At 44.8% G+C, this 18,667-nt stretch overlaps 1 protein-coding gene across 1 annotated transcript in view; it reads right to left on the bottom strand.

The window, feature by feature from the left end:
• The window catches only part of LOC125723380 (NACHT, LRR and PYD domains-containing protein 12-like), an 83,235-nt gene that overhangs the window by 32,951 nt on the left and 31,617 nt on the right, over positions 1-18,667 (bottom strand). Inside the window, exon 11 of the mRNA XM_048999913.1 lies at positions 4,585-4,758. Coding sequence (XP_048855870.1) covers positions 4,585-4,758 — 174 coding nt within the window. The remainder of the gene's footprint in view (positions 1-4,584; positions 4,759-18,667) is intronic.

Genomic DNA, 18,667 nt, shown 5'->3' with positions numbered 1-18,667 from the left:
CCAGAGCTAACTTTCGACAAAGCTTTGGCAGTCGCGCAAGCCATGGAAACGGCAAACAGAGATGTTCGTGACCTGCAATTGCAATCGACGGCACTGGCCGGTACTATAAGTAAAGATACTTCTCCGCTGTCGGTGCATAAGGTAAATATGGGGCAAGGCAAAGCGGCCTCAGTGATTTGTTATAGGTGTGGTGGTGATCACTGGGCACGAAACTGTCGGGTCATAAATGACAAATGTTATGGTTGTGGAAAAAAAGGTCATGTGAAGAAGATGTGCAAGTCCTCAGCTCCCATTGGCAAGCAGCGATTTATGGGGGGAGGGAGGCATAAGAATGTAGATAATGAGAGTAGGAAGGAAAAAAGGCAGTCAACACATCACATGAGCGAATCACCTGATACGCAAGCCAGCGATGATGAAGTGTTTACTATGCATAATCTGGAAGATTCGGAAATAACAAAAGTGGACCCCATCACCACACAACTAGAGATAAATGGGAAAATAGTGGATTTTGAAGTGGATACAGGATGTGGTGTGACAATTATGACAAAGTCAGAGTATGGCAAACTGTGGACAACAGGAAATGCACAGGAGCTGCAAGATTGTTCTTGGACATTGAAAACATATACAGGCGAAAGAGTAGCTATACTAGGCAGGGCAGTCGTTACAGCAAAGTACAAGGACATAGTCAAGCAGTTATACATAGTAGTGGAAGCAGGAAAGGGGCCAAACCTGTTAGGCAGAGGATGGTTAAAGGAGTTGGGTTGGAACAGTGTACAGGTACATAAGATGGAGCAACCTCACCTGACCTTACAGAAGGTGCTGAAACAAAATGAAGATGTATTTAAAGAGGAACTGGGGACCTGGAGAGGCCCACCAGCAAAAATATACATAAATGAAGCCGTTGCTCCAAAGTTCTACAAGCCCAGGCCAGTACCCTACGCCATGAGAATGAAAGTGGAGAGTGAGTTAGAAAGACTTACAAAACTGGGCATAATTGAGCCAGTGAAGTTTTCAGAGTGGGCAGCACCAATAGTGCCAGTGTTGAAACCAGATAAGTCTGTGCGCATCTGTGGAGACTACAAGCTCACCGTGAACCTAGTCTCCAAGCTTGAACAGTATCCGATACCAAAATTGGAAGACTTATTTGAGAAGTTGACAGGAGGAGGAAAGTTTAGTAAACTCGACCTGAGTCATGCATATCAACAAGTCACTCTGGATGAGGGGTCCAAGCCATATGTCACTATTAACACGCACAAAGGGCTTTTCCAGGTGAATCGCCTTCCATTCAGCGTTTCCTCCAGTCCAGCAATTTTCCAACGAATGATGGAGAGTCTGGTTGCAGGAATCCCTAATGTCGCTGTTTATTTAGATGACATTATGCTGACAGGACAGAGTGACCGGGAGCATCTGGAAACGTTGAACGAGGTCTTGAGACGGCTACGAGAGGCAGGCCTTCGTTTAAAGCGTAACAAGTGTGCCTTCATGGAACAGGAGGCAGAGTTCCTAGGACACCAGGTGGATGCCTCGGGGCTCCACCCCATCCCACACAAGGTATTGGCAATACAGAAGGCCCCAGCACCAGCAAATGTATTAGAACTCAGAGCATACCTGGGCCTGCTGAATTATTACAATAGGTTTTTGCCAAACTTGTCAACCTTGCTCTTTCCCTTGCACAAACTGTTAAGGAAAGACAGCAAATGGGAATGGACGGAGGAGCAAGAGAGAGCTTTTGAAGAGTCTAAAATACTCATGCAGTCGTCGGATGTGTTAGTGCCTTACGACAGCCAGAAACCACTAATTCTGTCCTGTGATGCATCACCTTATGGAGTGGGGGCTGTGCTATCACATCGCATGTCAGATGGGCAGGAGAGACCCATCGGTTTCATGTCGCGGACGCTTACATCAGCGGAAGCCAATTACTCACAACTAGACAAGGAAGGTCTGGCAGTAATGTTCGGCATTCAGCGCTTCCATAAATATTTATATGGAAGGAAGTTTGTAATTTGTACAGACCATAAACCTCTACTGTCTCTCTTCAATGAGATGAAGGCAGTGCCTCAAATGGCATCTCCTCGTATTCAACGATGGGCGGTGACCTTGAGAGCATATGAGTACGAGATAGTGTATAAACCTGGGAAAGACCACGGCAACGCTGACGCTCTGAGCCGACTTCCTCTGCCTCAGCTATCAGAAAAGGGAGAGCAAGAGGATCGAGTGTTGTTGATGGAGGAGGTAGCACTGGTGGTAGCAGAGGAAGTGTGTCAGTGGACACGCAAAGACCCAGTGCTGTCCAGAGTGGTTCAGTTCGTCCTGCAGGGGTGGCCACCTAGTAACTCAGACCCTGTTTTCCAGCCCTATGTTGTGAGGAAATCTGAGTTAAGTGTGCAAGATGGTTGTGTATTGTGGGGGTCATGGGTGGTAGTACCGCCCCCGGGGCGGGAAGCATTGCTACGTCAACTGCATTATGGACATCCAGGCATCACCAGAATGAAAGCATTAGCAAGAAGCTACTTCTGGTGGCCAAAGTTAGATGTTGATATTGAAGCAGTAGTGAAAGGCTGTAGCACTTGCCAAGAACATAGCAACTTGCCAGCCCCCGCACCTCTCCATCCTTGGGAGTGGCCAAGTAAACCATGGCAGAGGTTACACATAGATTATGCTGGACCTTTTATGGGTCATATATTTTTGATTGTGGTGGATGCCCATTCCAAATGGATGGATGCAGAATTTTGTGTTTTCTGAGTGCAGAATTCAAGGAATTCATGAAGAAGAACGGTATTGATCACATCACCTCGGCACCTTACCATGCTTCTTTGAACGGCTGTGCGGAGAGGGCTGTCCAAACATTTAAGTCATTGATGAGGAAGGCAGGTGAAGGGAACATCACTACCAAAATATCTAGAGTGTTGTTTAATTACCGCATTACTCCTCACTCCACCACGGGGTTATCACCTGCTGAACTGTTACAAGGCAGGAGATTACGATTCACACTAGACTTAGTGCATCCTGACCTTAGAACTAAGATACAACGGAAGCAGGGTGTACAAAAGAGACATCATGACAAGCAAAGATCAGAGAGAAGTTTTCAAGGGGGGGATGCAGTGCTTATAAGGAATTTCAGTCATGGACCAAAGTGGATACCAGGTTTTATTGTGAAAGTCACTGGTCCAGTGTCTTACAGAGTCATGTTGGGCGATGGTAGCATTGGGCGTAGACATGTAGACCAGGTACTGGCTAGACCGGAAGTCAGAGATGTCATAGCTCCTAGAGTTACAGAACCACTGGTCGGGCCTACGCCACCAGCTGAAACAGTGACATGCTCTGGGAATCCGGCTGCAGTGGGGAATGGATGTCTTCCAGAAGAACATCTTGAACACAACAGGGAAGCAGCGGCGACAAACATTCCAACCCAAGGGACAGCAATGGAGGCACCACCGAATAAATCAGTTACGCCGGCCAGACGGTCACAAAGGACTGTGACTAAACGTAGTTATTTGAAGGACTATGATTGTTAACTACAATTGTGTTTGTCTTGGTTAACCTAAGGTGGTGGTACGGTTCAGTATTGTGATGTCTAGTTTTTATTCTGTTTTATATGTTCATATATCTTTATTAAAAAAAAATAATAAAAATAAAAAAAAACTGTTAAGGGGGATATGTTAGCTTAAGGGGGGAGAAATGTAGTAGATGTTGGAATGTTATATTAAGAATCAGCCCAGACTGTAGGGGGCAATATTAATATATTGAGCAAAGGTAAACACGGGTGAGTGAATCTATGGCTGTTAAAAAGTGTATTCATTAGGTGACAACGTGTTCTCGAGATAAAGTTGGATATACCTCCATAGTCTGGGGTCCGCCTTATTCTTGAATGAAAGAATATTACACCCTCCTCTCTTTCCCTTAGCTTATTGCTCACTGTCTCCTCTTTATAGTGTGGAATACACAGTAATACTGACCTCAGTATCTCCAGTTTGCGGTGTGGAATACCCCACAATACTGGCCTCAGTATCCCCAGTTTACAGTGTGGAATATCCAGTAATACTGGCCTCAGTATCTCCAGTTTGCGGTGTGGAATATCCAGTAATAATGGCCTCAGTATCTCCAGTTTGCGGTTTGGAATACCCCACAATACTGGCCTCAGTATCCCCAGTTTACAGTGTGGAATATCCAGTAATACTGGCCTCAGTATCTCCAGTTTGCGGTGTGGAATATCCAGTAATAATGGCCTCAGTATCTCCAGTTTGCGGTGTGGAATACCCCACAATACTGGCCTCAGTATCCCCAGTTTAGTGTGGAATATCCAGTAATAATGGCCACAGTATCTCCAGTTTGCGGTGTGGAATACCATACAATATTGGCCTCAGTATCCCCAGTTCACAGTGTGGAATATCCAGTAATACTGACCTGAGTATCTCCAGTTTGCGGTGTGGAATACCCAGTAATACTGACCCCAGTACCCCCAGTTTACAGTGTGGAATACCTAGTAGTACTGACCTCAGTATCTCTAGTTTACAGTGTGGAATACCCAGCAATACTGGCCTCAGTATCTCCAGTTTACAGTGTAGAATACCCAGTAATACTGACCTCAATACCTCCAGTTTACAGTGTAAATTCCCCAGTGCAGCAGAGAGCAGCTTCACTCCTGAATTCTTCAGGTCATTGTCACTCAGGTCCAGCTCTCTCAGGGGGGAAGAGTTTGATCTTAGAGCTGAAGACAGCACTTCACAGTGTTTATCTATGAGATCACAGCTGTTCAGCCTGAAACAGAAAACACTTTAAGACACAGACATATACACATCCGACACATTAGTAAAATACAAAGCATTACAATAAGCATTTGTTTTCAGTATAATTAGCAGCACAGCTTACACTTCAAAATGAATTATAGTCTGCAGAGTGTTCTGTGCGTCCTGACAATCTGCTGCAGTCATATGATCACTAATTGTGAGTCAGTGCATCTTTGCTCAAAACTAGAGGTAAAAACATTAAGTACAAGCTCCAGCCAAAAATCACAGAATATACAGGAATATATAGGAACACATCAACAGCAAGATGGACGTGAACCTCCCAAAACAGTCAGACCAGTGCTTCCAGTGCAGTCCTTAGTCATCTTTCTGCCAGGTGTCCCTACACTCGACACGTAACACTGAAAGGAGGAGATGTGAACATTCCCAGCAGCTAATGCAGCAGCAACTGGCACTTGGATTCCTGATCCCATGAGAAAAATCCTTTTTCTCCCTGTATTGTTATACCTGGGAACATGTCAAATCACCAATTACGTCTGGGTGATATGACGATATTATCGGTAATGAGCGTAATCAGACAAGTATCCCGGTGTCGATATCTGACAGTGACTAAGAGGCGATTATCGTCTTTGCTGGGGAAACGCGCTTAGGCTACATACAAAGCAAGATAACAGAAGGATTCATGATTTGCTTTCAGTTCAGCTTTCCAGCCTAAGATTCTGAAGCAGTTAAAAAGAAACATTGCACAGAATTTCACAAGCATTGTCCATTGCAGTAACCATGCGTTCGCTATTCTTGTAAGTTCAGTATTGTCACATCACCAACTTCTATCACTGAGTCAGCAGCCAGAATGTCAGCCATTCAAGTGCAGCTTTCTGGTGGGAATTTTGAGCTTCCCAACTCAGTTTTTCGTGTCTGAGTCTCAGGCACGGCTTTAAGTGTGTCCCTGACCCCGCCGTCTCGGTGGAGGACTGTCTGCTCGCGGCCGGTGAAGTAGTTGGAGCCGCTAATGTTGTTTCAGCTTCCTGAATGAACAAAGCTATTGTGATCTTTTTAAAAGATGTTTCCATAGTTGATGACCTCATAGAAAGTGGTCTCAACATTAAAGATGAATTCGTACAGGTATTGCCTTTATCAAGCCCATCAAAAAAATCTAATGTTTTTTATTTATGTTTAATATTTTATCTAATGTTCCCCCATTTATTAGAAATTAACTACTGTCTAACATTCTGGGGTGCTACGGGAAGTTGATTAGGATGATTCCTGTCTTTTAGGCAGCAAACATTTATGATTCTTAAAGCGCCGCAGGAGGTCCTGGACGTGTCTGTTAAGATCACAGTGGAGGGGAAAGTTTATATGATTTTAACAGCTCTGAGAGTGTGAAGTGTTTTGCGTGCGGTGGTTTTGGGCATGTGCGGCAGGCCTGCCCGCGAGGGGACCCCCCCCCGGGGGAGCGCGAGGAGGGGTGCGAGGCCCCGGTGCTGGTGCGGGACACCGAGCACCGCAGGGGCGCCGATACTGTAGTAACGGACCTGGACTCAGACCGTGGGGACCGGGAGGACGAGCCCCCCCTTCCTGTAGTCACTGCCCCCTGCTCCCGAGCCACGCCAGGATGGCGGACTGACAGAGGAGCCGGGCCCGGATGCAGCAGGGCCTGCTGGCGGCGGCGCGGTGAGTGACTCTGATAAAGATTACTGTATGAGGACGTAGAGAGTTTGGCTGATGACTTGGAAGACTCACAGGCCTCCATGGACTCCAGCACCCCTGTAGGTAGGACCAAGGTTTACTCTCTTGAGCAGATCTGTTTCTTTCTGGACAGCACTAAAGGCCAGAGAAAACCTAAGATAGAGTGCTATTTCCCTGATTTGAAACTGTTTTTAGCTTCATGTACGATGGCGATGAGGAAATGTACTTTTGACGAGCTTGATAAACAGAAGCGGTGCAGATTAAAGAAGCTGATGAGCACTGTTAGGAGTGTGTTACGCCACCGCTAGTAGTACAGAGGGTTTATCTTCTATGTTTCTTGTCCTTTATCAGCTCTTTTTACCAGTTTTATGGCTTCATTGATTTTTGACTCGCTAAATATTAACGGGTGTCGCAATGCTACTAAAAGAGCTGCGTGGTTTGATTATATTGCTGTAAAAAAGGTAGATGTTGTGTTTTTACAAGAGACTCACAGTGATGTGAGTCACTTTCTCTTGCACTGATTTCTCCTCCCAACATTGTTACTGGCGTTGTAGTAATAAATTAGTTCAGGACCACAACTTTGTACGATCTTTCTACTTCTGGGAGGTGTGGAGGGAGAAAAAATCACAATTCAAGTCCCTCAGTCAATGGTGGGATGTCGGAAAAGTGCAAATTAAGCTCTTCTGCCAGAACTATGCTGCATATTTCCAGACTGAACTACAGAACTGGTTTAAAAGACTGGAGGATGAGATCTTGCGGCTGTGCACAGGAGCAGAGCCTGGCAGGGTGGGAGATGCTGAGGCCCTGCAGAGGAACCGACTCCTGTTGAAAGACCTTCTGGTGGAGAGAGGGGCTGGAGCGTTGGCCTGGGCCGCTATACGAAGGAGACTGATATGGACGCCCCCACCGCATATTTCTTTGGATTGGAGAAGCACAGGGAAGAGAGAGAGCCCTTTCGCCACTTGATCCTCCCCGATGGGTGTAGTACACATGACAAGCACGAGATTTTAACACACAATAGCCTTTCATGAGAACCACTGTGCTGAGGCCTGTGATCAGACAGTGGCTGATCAGTTTCTTTGGGACTTACCAAGTCTTTCAGTCGCAGACAGACATGAGCTGGAAGAGCCTTTGACTCTGACAGAACTTACTGCTGCTGTCCATGAGCAGTCAGTCGGGAAAGCACCAGGTCTGGACGGACTGACCGCGGAATTATAGAAATGTTTCTGGCCCCTGATTGGTGAAGACTTGTTCTGTGTTTTTCAAGAAAGTGTTGATATGGGCCTTCTTCCATCCAGCTGCCGGAGGGCTGTTCTAACGCTGCTGCCCAAGAAGGGGGATCTGGGACTTCTGAAGAACTGGCGGCCGGTCTCGCTTCTCGGTGTGGATTATAAGATCTAGTCCAAAGCTCTGACTAACCGGCTGAAAACATGTGTTTCGACGATCATTCACTGTGATCAGTCTTACTGTGTACCAGGGCGTTCAATTTTTGATAACCTTTTTTTAGCTAGAGGTCTTTTGTCTTTTGTGTCAGAACGAGGTTTGGACGTAGGTCTGGTCTCTTTAGATCAGGAAAAGGCATTTGACAGAGTGGACCACACCTTTCCGTTTAAGACCCTTCAAGATTTTGGTTTTGGTCCAAAGATTGTTTCTTACATTAGACTCTTGTACACCAATGTGTGGAGCCTCCTGAACATTAATGGCTCTCTCACCAGGCCTTTTCCTGTCACCAGAGGGATACGGCAGGGCTGTGGGTTGTCTGGGCTGCTGTACTCACTGGCGGTGGAGCCGCTGCTTCAGGCTTTTTGAAGGCGTCTCCAGGGAGCACCGGTACCTGGCATCAGCCTTGGGGGAGGAGTGACAGTTACACTTACTGCTTATGCAGATGACGTCACTGTTTTTATCAGGTCCAACACGGATATGGAGGTGCTTACAGCACTTCTTGGCGATTTCCAGTGTGCCTCTTCCGCTCGCGTCAACTGGAGCAAAAGCGCCACGTACCTGCTGGGCCAGTGGTCCGGGCGGGACCCTCCTCAGCTGCCACAGCAGTGTGTATGGGGCAAGGATGGCATCAGAATACTGGGTCTTTACCTGGGAACTGAGCGCTTCATGGATACGAATTGGAGCGGATTGGTTGACAGGATTACTGGACGACTTCAGCGTTGGAGGTGGATTCCGCCCCAGCTCTCATATCGAGGGAGAGTGCTGGTGATTAACAGTTTGGCTGCCTCCATGATGTGGCACCGACTCATGGTGCCGGATCCTCCGATGGACCTGCTGCATCAGGTCCAGAAGGAGTTTACTGATTTCTTCTGGAATGGGCACCACTGGCTCCCTTCGGGGATTCTTCATTTGCCAGTGTCTGAGGGAGGGCAGGGCCTGGTTCATCTGCTGAGCGAGGTCAGGGGGATGAGGCTCCAGTGTGCACAGACACTGCTTTACAGCACCGAACACCTGCTGTAGATGCATGTGGCCCTCGCCCTGCTCCGCAGCTGCGGAGGCCTTGCATATGATAAACAAATGTTTTTACTTTCTGGAGATGCACTTCAGCTTATTGGAGTGAGTGGTTTTTATGCTGCGGTGCTGAACGCTTGGCGCTTGTTCCGGGTGGCATGGATGGAGAATGACCACTATGGCCTCGAGGAACCATTGTTTAATGATTCCTTTTTTTCCTCGCGGCTGACACTTACAAATTCAGTCGATAAGATACTTGTGGAGTTGGGGCTCACAAGGGTAAAACATATTTTACATGCTGAGTCTGGACACTTTTTGTCACCTGACTCACTTGCTACCCAAGTGGGGTTCTGGTCTGTGAGGCTGCTTGGGAACCTTTACATGCACTTGAAGGTTCTTTTCCCCCCAACCTTTCAGGAATATTTACAGTGGGTTCCGGGTCGAGGTGCGACCTGCCCTTCCTTCCCAGAACTGTGTGTTACCCCGTTGGTGGCTGTTGATCACAGTGACACTGGTCACATACTTTCCTTCCGGTACTTGCTGAATATCCGGTTCTCCCTGGCAGGGAAGAAACTCCTGTACCATGTTGCCGTTAAGTCTTTTTTCTTTCATTACTTGAAAGGGAGGCCAGATACGAAGTGGAGGCCCATTTGCTGCTCCAGGGGAGTTTTTGCCGTCATGGAGGCTCCTCTATAAGAGACGGCTTCCCAAACGTTTGGGGGACCTCCAGTGGAGAATCCTGCACTGCATAATGCTCACATACAGTTTTGTGTCTCGGTTTAATGCTGCTGTTGTGTCTCAGTGTTTGTACTGTAGTGAGCGTGACACTGTTCTCCATACCTTCTGTCATTGTGCCAGACTGGCACCACTGAGTGGGCTGCTGGGTCACTGGTCTGGGGATCATACTCACTGATGCTGTGTCTCAGTGTTTGTACTGCAGTGAGCGTGACACTGTTCTCCATACCTTCTGTCATTGTGTCAGACTGGCACCACTGAGTGGGCTGCTGGGTCACTGGTCTGGGGATCATACTCACTGATGTTGTGTCTCAGTGTTTGTACTGTAGTGAGCGTGACACTGTTCTCCATACCTTCTGTCATTGTGTCAGACTGGCACCACTGAGTGGGCTGCTGGGTCACTGGCTCGCTGGTCTGGGGATCATACTCACTGATGCTGTTTTATTTTTGGTTGTAAATGTTCCAAACCTCGAATGGATAAATGTTGTCCACTTGGAAGACTCTACGTCTGCATCAGGAGGGTCAGGACATTGATGTGTTGGACTTGTTTAAGACCCTGGTGGAGTCACGTGTTCATGTGGACTTTGTGTTTCATCAGGTGATGGACAATTTGGCTGTTTTTCGGAAAAAATGGGTTTTCGAAAAGGGACCTGTGATTAGGGCTGGGTATCGAGTTCGATACTTTTTAAGCACCGACTGAATCGTCTCGATACTATCGAGTATCGAAAAAATCATTTTCGTTCGGTACCAAATTTCGATACCTAAGGGTATAATCTTGTCAACGTCAGTGAGCTAGAAAATGTGCGGCATCCTTAGGCTATGTTCACGCTTAGCGTCTTTTTTCAAACTGCCAGCGTCTGCTTTACATTATAACCCTATGGAGTAAACCGTTTTTTCAAAAGAGTCCTGACCGCTTTTTTAAACGCCACCGCCGGCGTCTTTTTCTGCAGCTCAGAGCGTCTTTTCAAGTTGAAAAAAGTTAAACTTTTCTGAAAAGAACGTCCTACGTCAAGCGTCTTTTTGACAGCTGACCAATGACAAGCGAGTAGCGAGACCTGTCATTTCGATAACAAGAAGAAATGGAGACTTGCCGGTAGATAAACTGAACCGACATTCTCCTCCCCGGTAACTTCAAGAGTCAACTTTCTCTTTCTCGACATTTTTGCATCACACAGCACTAGGCTACTATTGCAGTTGTTGCTATAGTATATATGTGAGGCTGTAATGTATACTACACTTTAAATCATAGCATAAATTTAACGCAAACGATGTTTAAGCGATCAAAAGTATGGCTACATTATGATTGACGGCAACAGCGTGCGATGCAATATTTGTAAAAAGGTTATCGCGTCCAAGACTGGCAACACGTCAAATATGATAAAACACCTGACAGTACACGGAATTAATTTACGAGCAGAAAGTTGCTCCGTGTTTGACTGCAAGAAGATCACGCCGGTGCAGTCATCATCATCCTCTCAGTATTTTTCTGACTCAGGGCCTCCAGCAACATGCCCGCCACAAGCGTCGTCCTCCATGACTGATGAGGATAACGGCGCGATGGCTGGGGCTCCGACAGGTAAACAGACATACAAAATCAGCTAACTTTTAGCTTTTGCACCGTTAAAGTTAAGTTTAAGTTTGTGCGGGGTCAATTTATTAATCCTTTTTCGGACCTAAAGTATGCTGTGTAACGTTATGTACTGTTTCGATGACTTTAAATACCTAGCTAAGTTGATACTAAAATGCTTTAAGGTTAAAAGTAAATGATGAAGTTTACCTCACATTTAAATGTCCTTATCCTTGGCTGCATTAACAGTTTAGCTTTCATGTTTTCTTCACATTAATGTTATAGTCTCTGCTCGTGCTGACCCTGAAATTAGGAGACCATCAAGTGATAATCCATTTACACTGGCAGAAAAAGTAAAAATGAACAAAGAAAGGAAAGATGAATGCCACAGGGCCGTTACAAATTTTATTGTTAAAGGTTTACTGCCTTTTTCTACTGTGGAGGCTTCATGGTGGCGGTAAGTACAGTAAGCTGTAAATTATGTTGTAATATTACCATTAAGGCTGTTGGCCAGGTTTGTAGGTAGTCTTAACCTAGATAATTTTTAAAACTTTTTTAAAAAAAAGTTTAGCAACAATTATAAAATAATTGTAATTTTACTTTTTTTGTGTTTGATGATGTCAACTATAGGGAGATGATGAGCACCTTAAACCCCAGATATCAGTCCCCCAGCCGAGACATGCTCTCAAATACACTCATACCTGCATGGTATGCAGTTGAAAAAGAAAATGTCAAGAAAGAGTTGCAAGATGTGAGGGATGTGGCTGTGACTGCTGATGGCTGGACCAGCATTGCACAGGACCACTACCTGACAGTGTCAGTTCACTATGTGAGAGAGGGTTCCATGAAAGAGAAGGTCCTACATACAAGGTCGGTATACACATCCCAGACAGGGGACATTGTAGCAGAAGAGATAGGAGATATTCTTGATGAATTCAATATAAAGGACAGAGTAGTTGCTGTGACAGTGGACAATGCAGCAAACCTGGATGTAGCAGTAAAAAAGATGAGTATTAAAAATATTTGCTGCTTTGCTCACTCTCTCATTGCTGCTCAGAAGCTTTACACAATTACCTCAGTCTCACAGTGGGCAGGAAGGATCCGAGCAATGGTGGTGTGGCTGAAAAGATCCAGCCTGGCTAAACCTGTCCTTAGAGAGAAGCAGCGTCTTCTCGGTAGGTAGAAATCAGAATAGATGAACCATAGTGCAAAACTCTTTGGCCAAAAAGTTAATAAAATCCTTTGCTAAATCATGCTGTAAAACATTTCTGCAAATAAATAGCCACTTTGTGTGTGTGTGTGTCTGTGTGTGTGTGTGTGTGTGTGTGTGTGTGTGTGTGTGTGTGTGTGGTTATCAAACATGAATTTCTCTTTCTCACTTTAGGTCTTCCAGAACATGCGGTCATCCTTGATGTGAAAACAAGGTGGAATAGCTTATTCCTCATGGTGGAGCAATTCCTGGAGCAGTTCCCTGCCATCCAGGCCACCTCCAGTTCTTATTCTAAATGCCATTTTCAGTGTGAATGATTTTGCTCATGAATCTATAGTCCAGCTAAAGAATGTGATTATATTTTACAGACTGCAGAGAGTTTCTGATGAGGATTTTAGAAAAGCAGAAGAGTTTGTCAAAGTTACAAAGATACTTTACACTTCAACCCTCTGCGTCTCTGCTGAAAGGAGCCCAACTTTGGGTCAGATTCTTAAATAAACTCCAGCACCACTTCACAGTGAATAAAGAGGACTCCTTCACAAAGACCATCAAGGACACTATCTGGAATGACCTCTCAAAAAGATACCAGGTGTGCAGTGTAATCCTGTTGAATTTGGACTCGTTTTCATTAGAATTATTCAGTGATTGACTCATAGTGTTTTTGTCTTGAAGGATGGCAATATCAGACAGTTTTTGGAGGAGGGCACAGCCTTAGATCCCAGATTCAAGTTAAAAGTGACAAATGAAGTGTAGACCAGACTGGAGGAGGATCTAATGAAAAGGACCTCAGAACAGGTGTTAATTCATATTGGTAATCTTCTACTCCTCTTGAATTGTAGATCAATATGTGTGACCTATTTTTGTTATTGAATATAGACTCCGACTGAGTAGATAGAACAGGCACTTGAAGAGAGAGCAGGTAACCAAGATGACAGCTCTGATGAAGACAGTGCATCTGCAACAGCACTGGTAAGAAAATATAAAGAAATCCTATTTTTTCCTATTAGCTTGTTTGCATTTATCTTTATAGAGTTTTATATTTTTCTTTATTTCTTTACTTATTTGTAAATAGAAGAGGCCAAAGCTTTCTGCCCTTGAGGAGCTGTGGAGGACATGGCTGTTGAAGCAAGAATGCAGACCACTGTCAGCAGCACTACAGAGAGGATTCAGGCAGAGATAAATAAGTACAGACTGCTTCCGTCTACACTGTCCTCAGCAAGTCCAGTAACCTGGTGGTGGGACATGAAGGATACTCTGCCAATGCTTTCAGAATTGGCATCAAGGTATCTTTGCGTGCAAGCGTCATCCACACCCTCAGAGCGTACATTTTCCACTGCTGGGGACATTATCAGCCAGGAGCGGGCTTGTCTGTCTCCTGAAAAAGCAGACATGCTAATTTTTCTGAAGAAGAACTGTTGAGTGATTTCAGGTGATCTTAAAAGGTTAGTTCACCAAAAAATGAAACTTCTGTCACTAATTACTCACCCTAATGTTGTTCCAAACCCATAAGACCTTTGTTTATCTTCAGAACACAAATGACGATAATTTGGATTTAATCCAAGAGCTTTCTGATCCTCCCATAGATTTACTGGATATGCAGTTTTCAATGCCCAGAAAGGAACCAAAAACATAGTCAAAATAAGTCCATGTGATATAAGTGGTTCAATCATAAATATATGAAGCTGCGAGAATAGTTCTGTGTGCAAAGTAAACAAAAAGAACTTTATTCAACAATTTATCTATGGGAGGATCAGAAAGCTCTTGGATTAAATCCAAAATATCTTCATTTGTAGATAATTAATGACAGAATTTTTATTTTGGGGTGAACTAAACCTTTAAGCAGCAGTGAGCCTCACAAATACTTAAAATTGATTGACTTAAAATGGCTTGAACTTTATTAAAACGGTTTGCACTGATATATTGTGCTAACTACACTTTGTTCATTTTGTGCTTTTGTTCCTTTGTTTATTGGTCTTAGAGATAAGCCTGCTGTGAAAAGTGTCACAAACATCCTGAAAAAATAAAACCAAAGTTTCTCTGAGATTACGTGTTATGTAATCTTGTTAAAACATATTTCTTAAAATAAAAGTATCGAAAAAAGTATCGTTCGGAACCGGTAACGAATTCAGGGTATCGGTATCGAAAATTTTGGAACGATACCCAGCCCTACCTCTGATTATTTCTGCTGATGGAGTTTTGGTTTTTGCCTGGTGATTCACGCTGAGTTACTCTTCGGGCTGTGATTAGGATTGGCTGCTAACTGTTTAAAAAAGGTGGTTAAAAGTAAAAAAAAAAGACTCTCTCTCTTTCTCTCTCTCTCTCTCTCTCTCTCTCTCTCTCTCTCTCATCTATGTGTCTGAATCAATCAATCCGTCATTATTTATATAGCGTTTTAACCACAGCGTTTATAAAGTGTTTTGCAAACATTTAAAAAGAAGAAAAAGAAATTTAAATAAGCTCAGAATAAATAACAATAAGTGAAAAAAAGTGTAAAAATGTTTTAGTAAAATAAAATTAAAAATTAAAAAAATACCATCATAAAGGACTTTAACCACCCATGTCCTCGTTAGGGGCCCCTCCCTCAAAGGGGCCTCTAGCCCCAATGTCTTCTGGGGGAAGCGACCGCCCCCCCACAATTACTGATATTAATAAAAGCATAAAATAATAAAACTGATCATCATAGATAATTATATGCGGTGGTGAAAAGATGCGTTTTCAGCCTCGTTTTGAAAGTACTGAGACATTCAGTAGCTCTCAGGTTTTCTGGGAGAGAGTTCCAGAGTTTGGGCCCATAGTAACTAAAAGCTGCCCCCTCCCTCCCCAGCCGGGTTCTAGGAATAATCAGTAAATTACTGCCGGATGATCTGACTGATCTGCCTGGGACATACCTTACAGTCATGTTACTGAGGCAGGACAGAGCTAAACCCCGTAAATATTTGCGAATTAACTTTAAAATCAATCCTAGAAGCCAGAGGAAGCCAGTGCAGGGATGTGAGAGCAGGTGTGATGTGATCCCTGTGACCGGTGCGTGTTAACACTCCGCCAGCGGCATTCTGGGCCCGTTGTAGATGTGATCCCTGTGACTGGTGCATGTTAACACTCCGCCAGCGGCATTCTGGGCCCGTTGTAGATGTGATCCCTCTGACTGGTGCGTGTTAACACTCCGCCAGCGGCATTCTGGGCCCGTTGTAGATGTGATCCCTGTGACTGGTGCGTGTTAACACTCCGCCAGCGGCATTCTGGGCCCGTTGTAGATGTGATCCCTGTGACTGGTGCGTGTTAACACTCCGCCAGCGGCATTCTGGGCCCGTTGTAGATGTGATCCCTGTGACCGGTGCGTGTTAACACTCCGCCAGCGGCATTCTGGGCCCGTTGTAGATGTGATCCCTGTGACTGGTGCGTGTTAACACTCCGTCAGCGGCATTCTGGGCCCGTTGTAGATGTGATCCCTGTGACTGGTGCGTGTTAACACTCCGCCAGCGGCATTCTGGGCCCGTTGTAGATGTGATCCCTGTGACCGGTGCGTGTTAACACTCCGCCAGCGGCATTACAGTAATCTATTCTACTAGAAACATAAGCAGGTATTATTTAATACTGCCAAGACCCCCTCCACTCTGCAAACAAGTAAACCAACTTCCTTTCTTTTTAACAACCTAAGCAGTTCTGTTAACCTGCTTTATGACTTTAGGGTCGTGTTTCCACAAACTGTGCTTGCTTTGCAGAACAGTATTTCCCTTTTAAGGTTATCCATTTTAAATCTGGTGTAGGATCACACATGCACATATCACAAAGCTTAAATTCCAGGTGGCCTGAGACAAGGCCTACCCTGGTACGAGAGGCACACATTGGCCTAGGCCTCAAAGGGGGGGTTCGTGACCCCACACACAGACACACTTAAACACAAACAGATAACAAGGGAGGCCAGCACTCCAACTTTTATTGCTCAAAGTTTTACCGACCTACAGACAGCAGAGTGGACCTCAAGGACAGGGGTCCCTCGACTTGGCACACAACCCCCTCCCCAGACATCCTGCCTTACATACCACTCACCCAACACCCTAAAGAAAGTTTCTTTTAAGTCTGGCTGTTGTATATCTGTTTATTTATTTACCCATGACTACTAGTCTCAATATACAGACAGGTCATGTTTGTAATGTGTCCTAACTTTCAAAGATTCTTTTTCTTTGACTGACAAACCTTCGTCCCCCTTTTCTTTTCCACATTCCTCAGCAGTCCTTATCTGATCTTTGTATTCTACCATGCCTATCTAAGGGTAAGATGTGCTGATGACATGAGAATATGTCATATAATGTCTGTATAAAGGGTAACCTCTGATTGAGGTGCAACCTAGACCACTTAGACCAGGGACTGGTGTGAGTAATATAACATAATGACATAATATAAGTAATTATTAATTAATCATTACAGATGGTATTCGGTGTGAACCGCTAGGCTGGTATGGCATGTTTGGTATCAAACCGATGGAAAATCACTCCAGTTTTACACCACTTCAGCCTCTTCATTGAGTGCTCACAATAGTCCTGCCTCTGTGCGATTTGGCTACTCAGCTCTAAAACCTCAAACTCGCCTGAAATATCGTGAGACTCCCTCTCATTGGACGTGAGGGGAGCTTCGCTACCGATCGTTTACATTACCTGGTGATGCAGCTCGCTGGACGAGCCTTCTAACCCAGGTTACTAAGCGATACTGGTAACTAGTGAATCCCATGTAAGTCTCACATTAACAGACTCACGGGGATTTGCAATTGAGTTTGGAGCAATCAACCATTCGGCATAACAATTAGTTCATAAACATCATTAAATAATGATTAATTCAAATGTAATTAATTTCAAAAAACATATTGGTGGAGATATTACAATTTACCTGAGCTAAATATTCCTACAATGGTGTCCCACAGGGATCAGTGCTGGGCCGCTACTGTACACTGTATATATTGCTCATATTATCAGAAATCATGGTGTTGTGTTTCATTGTTTTGCTGATGATACACAGTTATATATATCTGTTACGCCGGATGATGCATCACAGCTCTCAGTTAGAAGACTGTCGACTAGATATCCGGTGCTGGATGGCAAATAATTTCTTTATTTTAAACACAGAAAAACAGAAGTACTGTTAACTGGTCCGAAGGCGACTCAAAATAAGTTTGACAACCTCAACCTTGGTGGTCTTCCTACCCAACCTGACACAGTGGTCAGAGATCTTGGTGTTCTGGTTGATTCACATTTATGTTTCGATGCTCACATAAAAAGCATCACTAAAGCTGTGTTCTATCATGTACGGAACCTAGCCAAGCTTCGGAAGATGCTCTCCTGTCATGAAGCGGAAACACTAACACCTTTATAACTTCCAGGCTGGATACTGTAATGCCTTCCTTTCTGGGTGCCCATCTGGATCCTTACATAAACTTTAGCTGGTACAAAATGCAGCAGCCAGAGTTCTTACAAACACTAATAAATGTGATTATATTAGCCCTGTTCTATGCTCCCTTCATTGGCTTCCAGTTAAGTCTCGGATTAACTACAAAATACTGCTATTGACTTATAAAACACTGAATGGCCTTTGCACCAGAATACCTTAGTAACCTGCTGGCCTTATACAACCCTCCTCGCTTTCTTACATTATAAAGAGCAGGATATGTGTTAGTACCCAAGGCAGAAAGAGCTACAGCAGGCTGCAGAGCTTTCTCTTATAGAGCTCTTCAGCTGTGGAATAGTCTTCCAGTGGATGAGCGGGATTCAGGCTGATTCTCAATATTCAAATATAGACTAAAAACACTCCTGTTTAGTTTAGTTTATAGGGACACTAGTTCTAGCTCTAGCTAACTGCTCACTCCCAGTCAGACCTATAGTGTGAGGTGTAGAGCTGGGTGGGGATCGGTGCCATTGGCTTTGGATAAACTGAACTGTCAGTCTGTCACTTTAGCTTCACACCCCCTTGTGGAATTGGAGTGCTGACATTCAGGGACTCCCCATGCCTGCGTTCCCACCTGCCTCTCCCTCCTACTTATGCTGCCATAGCCATATCTGCCGGAGCTTACATACTGCACTCACCTAACTGTTTGCACTGCCTCTAGTCTCCCCTACTTTGGCTAACTGCACATTTTATTTCCCCTACTCCCCCTGGGCTGTGCTGCCTGGAGACACCACATTTTCAAGATATCCTGCCTGCCCTGCTGCCTGCAACGTCTCCACTACCTGTGACGACCTTCTGGCCTGCTGCTGCCTCCTGGAGGATGGGCTCCCCCTT

The sequence above is a fragment of the Brienomyrus brachyistius genome, unplaced genomic scaffold (genome assembly GCF_023856365.1).
Source record: "Brienomyrus brachyistius isolate T26 unplaced genomic scaffold, BBRACH_0.4 scaffold48, whole genome shotgun sequence".
Taxonomy (NCBI): Eukaryota; Metazoa; Chordata; class Actinopteri; order Osteoglossiformes; family Mormyridae; genus Brienomyrus; species Brienomyrus brachyistius.
This window is presented reverse-complemented; position numbering and strand designations above follow the sequence as displayed.